The following is a 7,140-nucleotide window of genomic DNA, read 5'->3' as shown; positions in this document are numbered from 1 at the left end:
CATGCAGGGAAGACTATTTATATTTAATGTTTTCTTATTAACAGCAAAAATATCTAGACTGATCTCAGAATACAGAGAAAACTTCAACACAAACGTAACCTTAGAAATATGCTGATTGAAATAATCATAGAGAAAGACAATTAAGTCTAAAACTAATGCTGACGTGAAAGCTAATTCCAACATTAAGAGAATAATATGAACAAAAGTTATGAGTTTGATGGGAAATTTCCATCCTCATTGCATTAAGTATTTTAATTACATTTGCTAATCTGGGGATGTGTCCTTTAATTGGGAAATCATGAAGCAAAATGAATAGAACTCATTCAGAAAAGCATGATCAGTCATCTAAACCTCTGAAAGATTAAAACTGTAATTCTGGGGGAAAAAAGTTTTTGCTTTGCTCCACCTTATTTTTTTTTCTTGATATAATAAATGCCCTGAGGCTCTGACCTAGCTTCAGAAGAAAAGCCAGGAGAGTGTGCTCACAAAAAAGAAATTATCCAATTGCAGATTAGCAAAACTGTAACAGGGATTAAGACGTGACACAGAAAAGGAACACCCTAAAAGTGTGTATATAAGTGCAAAAGGAGAGCTTGCAAGTGCATTCTTCCCTGTCCTCTCCCTTGTTCACCTGGACAAGCTGAACGTTTGCAGGAGCACCATGTCTTGCTCATCTCGTGTCTCCTCTTCCAGGGCTGGGGGCAGCGGCTCGGTCAGGGTGTCCGCTGCTGGGAGCAGCTTCAGCAGTGGAAGCAGATGCGGTCTGGGGGGTGGCTCTACCCGGGGCTTCCGAGGAGGAACCGGCAGCTGTGGCCTGAGTCGGGGATCAAGCAGTGGCTCCGGAGGAGGTTTTGGTAGCTCGGTACAGGGTGGCTTTGGAGGCACTTCAGGCTCTGGGGCTGGCTTTGGTGGGGGTTCTGGCTTTGGCGGAGGCTCTGGCTTTGGTGGGGGGTCTGGCTTTGGTGGGGGCTCTGGAATTGGGGGGGGTGCTAGTGGAGGCTTCTACATCTATGGCGGTGGTCTGGGGGGTGGAAGGGGGGGTGGTGTTGGTGATGGGGGACTTTTCTCCGGAGGTGAAAAGCAAACCATGCAGAACCTCAATGACCGCCTGGCCAGTTACCTAGACAAGGTCAGAGCCCTGGAGGAGGCCAACAGTGATCTGGAGAACAAAATCAAGGAGTGGTATGACAAATTTGGGCCTGGGTCTGGAGACAGTGGATCTGGAAAAGATTGCAACAAATACTATCCAGTAATTGAAGATCTCCGGAATCAGGTGAGACACTATCCACTGCTGAGTTCTATTATTTCTGTATCTTCTGCTCTTATTCAGATCATGTACTGTAATGAAGATTTTAAGTCAAGGAATTATTTGAAGACATATTTGCTTGTTGTATATGTAAAATGGGATTTGGTGCGTTTTAACTATGACAATACTGCATATGACATCCGACCACATTAATGATCTGTTTGCCTCTCAAATTTGAGTATTTCTACATAAGAGAAAAATTTATATAATGCGAGGCAGCTAATTAACATGTACATAGAAGAATGATGGCAGTGAGTCAATACTAGCTTAATCTAGTATTTATTTTCATGATTAATTCTAGCAGGTTGACATATTCCAGTATCTTGTTAGATTTAAATAATCTTTACAACTGTTTTTCTTCCTGGAAAATCTGGTGCAAATATTCTATGAGAATGTGCATAATCTGAAATGTTTAGCCATTGTTGTATGGGAAATATTTTTTTTTTTTTTCAACGTTTATTTATTTTTGGGACAGAGAGACACAGAGCATGAACGGGGGAGGGGCAGAGAGAGAGAGAGACATAGAATCGGAAACAGGCTCCAGGCTCCGAGCCATCAGCCCAGAGCCTGACGCGGGGCTCGAACTCACGGACCGCGAGATCATGACCTGGCTGAAGTCGGACGCTTAACCGACTGCACCACCCAGGCGCCCCTGTATGGGAAATATTTTTAAAAAACTTTTTAGAAGTGAAATTCATTTTTTGCACAGTTTTCTGAAAGAACTTATAGAACAACTGATCTTCCAAAGCAGCAGAAATAAGCAGAGGACTGTGTTCTATAAAACAATGTTCCATGCCTATTCCAGCAAACTGTTACCTTTTTGCAGAAAGATGTAGTTCAGCTATGCCAGATTATCAATAAAGATGTCATTACTAAGCAAGTTTTCAAAACAATTTACCTTTAAAAACCAACTCACAGGACACCTACCCTCACAGGTGCGTGTGCAGATACAGGTAAAAAGCATCCATGATTCATTCACTCTTACTGTCTTTTCTAGATCATTGCTGCAACTATTGAAAATGCTGGGATCGTTTTGCAGATTGACAATGCCAGATTGGCTGCTGATGACTTCAGACTGAAGTAAGAAAAGCAAAGACTTGAAAACAAATGTTGTAGGAAAAATAAAATTCAATCTGTCTGTTTCATTTATTCTAAACTCAAAGAAATATCTTTTAGGGGATTAAGACCTACATTTACAAACATTCCACCAAGAGTAAATTTGAGAGAGAAAGAGAACACCAGTGGGGGGGAGGGACCGAGGGAGGGAGTGAGAGAGAGAGAGAGAGAGAGAGAGAGAGAGAGAGAATCTTAAGCAGACTCCATGCCCAGCACAAAATCCAATGCAAGGTTTGATTTCACAATCCTGAGATCATGAGTTGGGCCAAAATCAAGAGACGCTCAACTGACTGAGCCACATAGGCGCCCCTCCAAGAGTAAATTTTTAAAACCGCCACTCCACCAACAAGGAAACAAAAAACAGGTCAAAATAAAGATGAGTTTTTGTTATAAAAAAAAACTAGCCATCAGTAGGATTAACATTAGGTTCATAATTTTCTTTCCAGGGGAAAAACTCCTAAGAGAAAACTTGGTAGCTTTATTTTATCAAATAGCTCAGAGGAAAAAAACTTTTTCTTGAATACATAAGAATGGATGTACTCTGAAATGCTCTATACTGTCCTTTCCAGGTATGAGAACGAGCTGTATCTCTGGCAGTCCATGGAGGCCGACATCAACGGCCTTCGGAAAGTTCTGGATGACCTGACCATGACACGCTCTGACCTGGAGATGCAGATTGAGAGCCTCACCGAGGAGCTGGCCTACCTGAAGAAGAACCATGAGGAGGTAGGAGCACATTCCACACTATTAAATGACTCTGACCTACGTACTTCCCCCACATCCATTCTGTAAAAAATTCTATCTAAGTGGATTTCCAACTCTTATGTCCAAGGAAAAAAGCAGTCATGAACAAATTATATCTGATTTTGGTGGGAAGCAGGGGGTAGCCTTTAGTGTCCTAGTTTCAATTTTTTTGTTGGCTCTGAATGTTTTAAGAAGTCTTGGGGTGCCTGGGTGGCTCAGTCAGTTGAGTGTTCAAGTCTCGATTTCGGCTCAGGTCATGATCCCAGGGTCAAGACATCCAGCGCCTGAGCCCCTCATAGGGCTCTACCCTGAACATGGAGCCTACTTAAGATTCTCTCTCTCCTGCTCCTCCCTGGGACACACACTTGCCCTCTCTCTAAAAGAAGAGGAAGAGGAGGAGGAGGAGGAGAAGGAGGAGGAAGAAGAGGTCTTTGCTTTTCTGTTTTTAAAATTTTTTCTTTTTAATTTTTATTTTTGACAGAGAGAGAGACAGAGCATGAGCAGGGGAGGGGCAGAGAGAGAGGGAGACACAGAATCGGGAGCAGGCTCCAGGCTCCAAGCTGTCAGCACAGAGCCCGACGCAGGGCTTGAACTCATGAACCTTGAGATCACGACCTGAGCTGAAGTCGGACGCTCAACCCACCGAGCCACCCAGGCGCCCCTTTGCTTTTCTGTTTCTATCACCGTGATCTTTTTTCTTTGCGCTAGGAAATGAAGACTATGCAAGGAAGCTCCGGAGGGGACGTGACCGTGGAAATGAACGCCGCCCCCGGCACCGACCTGACCAAGTTACTGAATGACATGAGGGCACAGTATGAAGAGCTGGCGGAGCAAAATCGCCGCGAGGCTGAGGAGCAGTTCAACAAGCAGGCAGGTTATCACTGCTGGGTGTCTGAGAGTCACACGCGAGCCACTTCAGGTCATTTCTTCAGCCTGCAGCGACTGCCATTCTCTTTTTCATTTAGAGCGCATCACTGCAAGCACAAATTTCTACCGATGCCGGAGCAGCCAGTTCTGCCAAGAATGAGATCACAGAACTGAGACGTACTCTGCAAGCCCTGGAAATTGAGCTTCAGTCCCAAACGGCCATGGTGAGCGCAAAGAGGTTTGCAAAACCTGCAACAAGGAGTTGAGCGGTTTCATTCTCCCTCTTTGCCAAGATGTTCCGCTTGGCACGTGATAAAAGGGCGTCAGGAGCACTGGCTTGTGGTTGTAGAAAGCGTGAAACATTCTAGTGAAAGACAATACACTTTCATAAAAGATTTAGTGTCAAGGAAAGCGGTTATGCCAACAAAAATGAAGGAACCCATGATATAACAACATAGGGTGTAACTTCTCTTAGTACCTTACGCTATTTTGCGTTAAAAAAAAAAATCATCCCATGACTTATTTTCATCATGATTTTTTTTTTAATTGGCTTTTTCTTTTAGAAAAGCTCCCTGGAAGCGACGCTGGCTGACACAGAAGCTGACTACATGGCTCAGCTGTCAGAGATCCAGATGCAGATCAGCGGCCTGGAGGAACAGATCTGCCAGATCCGGGGCGAGACCGAATGCCAGAACGCAGAATATGAGCAGCTGCTGAACGTCAAGACCTGCCTGGAGATGGAGATTGAGACCTACCACCGCCTGCTGGATGGAGAGGGAGGGTAAATGACAGTCAGCCGCTCAGTGCGTTCCTTGGGGTGCTTATGTTATGAAACCAAAATGGGGGTTGGGGGCTGGACTTGGGTTTGAAAAGTCACAGTGACATGGTTGAATCAAAAGTCATTTACCTTCCGCAGGGAGAGCCCCCTGCGTGAAGGGTTCGTCCCGCCTTTGCAAACTACAAAGGAACACAATTCCTTTTTTCCTCTAGCAGTTCTGGTTTTGGAGGATCTGATTTTAGAAACTCGGGCTCCAGAAATACAGGATCCAGAAACATGGGATCTAGGGATTTGTCTGTGTCTGGTGACTCAAGATCTGGAAGCTGCTCTGGCCAAGGAAGAGGTAAGCATATTTTAATGTTCGTGATCATTTTATCATTTAAAGTAAAGGCATGCTCAAAGCATAAGAGACTGTTAAAAACTGAGAACAAACTGAGGGTTGATGGGGGGTGGGAGGGAGGGGAGAGTGGGTGATGGGTATTGAGGAGGGCACCTTTTGGGATGAGCACTGGGTGTTGTATGGAAACCAATTTGACAATAAATTTCATATATTGAAAAATAAAAAATAAATAAATACATAAATAAATAAATAAATAAATAAATACAAGTAAAGGCATGCTTTGCTTGTCATATAAAAAGTGTACAGGGGCAGGTCATGATCGCACAGTTCATGAGTTCCAGCCCTGTGTCCGGCTCTGTGCTGACAGCTCAGGGCCTGGAGCCTGCTTCAGATTCTGTGTCTCCCTCTCTCTCTCTGCCCCTCCCCTACCCATGCTGTTTCTCTCTCTCTCTCTCAAAATAAATAAACATTAAAAAAAAACTTTTTTAATGTACACTGGGGCACCTGGGTGGCTCAGTTGGTGAAACATCCGACTTCGGCTCAGGTTGTGATCTCATGGTCCATGAGTTCAAGCCCTACATTGGGCTCTCTGCTATGAGCACAGAACAAGCTTTGGATCCTCTGTCTCCCTCTCTCTCTGCCCCTCCCTCCCTCCCTCTCCCTCTCTCTCTCAAAAATAAATAAACATTAAAAAGAAAGTGTATACTCTTGTTTACATAATCTTAACCCAGAGAGAACATACTTAAGGAATGTACTTGAATTTCTCTTGATCTGTGATTATTTCCAAACTGACATGGTGATTCTGTGATTTTCAGAGGCAAACAAGACAAGAGTGACAAAGACCATCGTGGAGGAAGTGGTGGACGGCAAAGTCATCTCATCTCAGGTCAGCAATGTTTCTGAAGTGAAAGTTAAGTAAGCCATTTCCAGATCAGCAAGAGTGTCTTTCAGAAAAATAATGAAAGGACACAAATGAAGAAATCACATCAATCTTTCTAGCCATCTTTCTGGATGTCTTCAGGGAAAAGATTCCATCCAGAAATAGCTAACCAAATAATTTTTCTGCATCTTCTTCTTTTCTTACCCACAATGCTCTTGAAAAAGTTGAAATGACAATTTTGCTCTGTTTCCATGCTTCAATAAACTTACTTTTGCAAGTTAACTAAATGCTTCTGGAAATTTTTTAAGAAATTCAATATTTTCCCTAGAAATAAAGCTTTCAGTTATGATCTAGCTGCATTGTTATTAGACTAATATTAATTTGTTATTGATATAGTACCCTCTTCATAAAAATCAAGATTATAGCCATTTGGCATGTGGGCATTTCTAGCAACATCCCATTGGAACTCACTGATAGCTGAAATTAAGTCTTAGTGTCCCTAAAAAAGTTGTGGGAAAGAAAATGGGATATGTGATATGGGCTCCAGATTTCTGAAAACCTCAAAAGCCCCAAAGAGAAGAGATCTCGGATACTTGTACCCTTACCAAATCTAGCCACACCTCTAGCCAAAAACTGTCACTTAGCCAAGCTGGTGTTTCCTTTTCCCACTGTCCACTGCTGAGTTGGCCACGGGGCTCTGTCTTGTCTTGCTTGGGACAATGAAGCTTGTTAATGTAGGGCAGGAGATGGTACCGGCTCAGTCCCAGGAAGAACCAGACACAGGACAAAGCTACACTGGTCAAGGACTTTCCCACTTGAGGAATTCAATAGCACCAGATCACAAACTAGAGAATCAACCCCAGAAGCCAGTCCTCAAGAAAAGAATGCCAGGCTTGGCATAAAAAGCCAAATTTAAAATTACAAAGGATGAACCTGAACATAATTTATGCAAATTATACCTTCAAATATAAAACCAATAAGATCTGTATGAGAGTATCAAACTTTTTTAAAAAAATTTTAATGTTTATTTATGTTTGAGACAGAAAATTTTTAGGGGCGCCTGGGTGGCGCAGTCGGTTAAGCGTCCGACTTCAGCCAGGTCACGATCT

General features: G+C 43.2%; 1 protein-coding gene across 1 annotated transcript; it reads left to right on the top strand.

Moving 5' to 3' along the window:
- The first annotated feature begins 477 nt into the window (after window positions 1-477).
- Window positions 478-6,313, top strand: KRT24 (keratin 24). Its single transcript, XM_043584384.1, has 8 exons — window positions 478-1,273; window positions 2,304-2,386; window positions 2,992-3,148; window positions 3,875-4,036; window positions 4,132-4,257; window positions 4,597-4,814; window positions 5,027-5,154; window positions 5,967-6,313. The coding sequence occupies exons 1-8, from the start codon at window positions 662-664 to the stop codon at window positions 6,068-6,070; spliced, it is 1,590 nt and encodes a 529-aa protein (XP_043440319.1). The 5' UTR covers window positions 478-661; the 3' UTR covers window positions 6,071-6,313.
- The last annotated feature ends 827 nt before the right edge of the window (window positions 6,314-7,140 follow it).

The sequence above is a fragment of the Prionailurus bengalensis genome, chromosome E1, assembly GCF_016509475.1.
Source record: "Prionailurus bengalensis isolate Pbe53 chromosome E1, Fcat_Pben_1.1_paternal_pri, whole genome shotgun sequence".
Taxonomy (NCBI): Eukaryota; Metazoa; Chordata; class Mammalia; order Carnivora; family Felidae; genus Prionailurus; species Prionailurus bengalensis.
The sequence above is the reverse complement of the archived record's forward strand: the minus strand, read 5'-3'. Positions and strand labels throughout refer to the sequence as shown.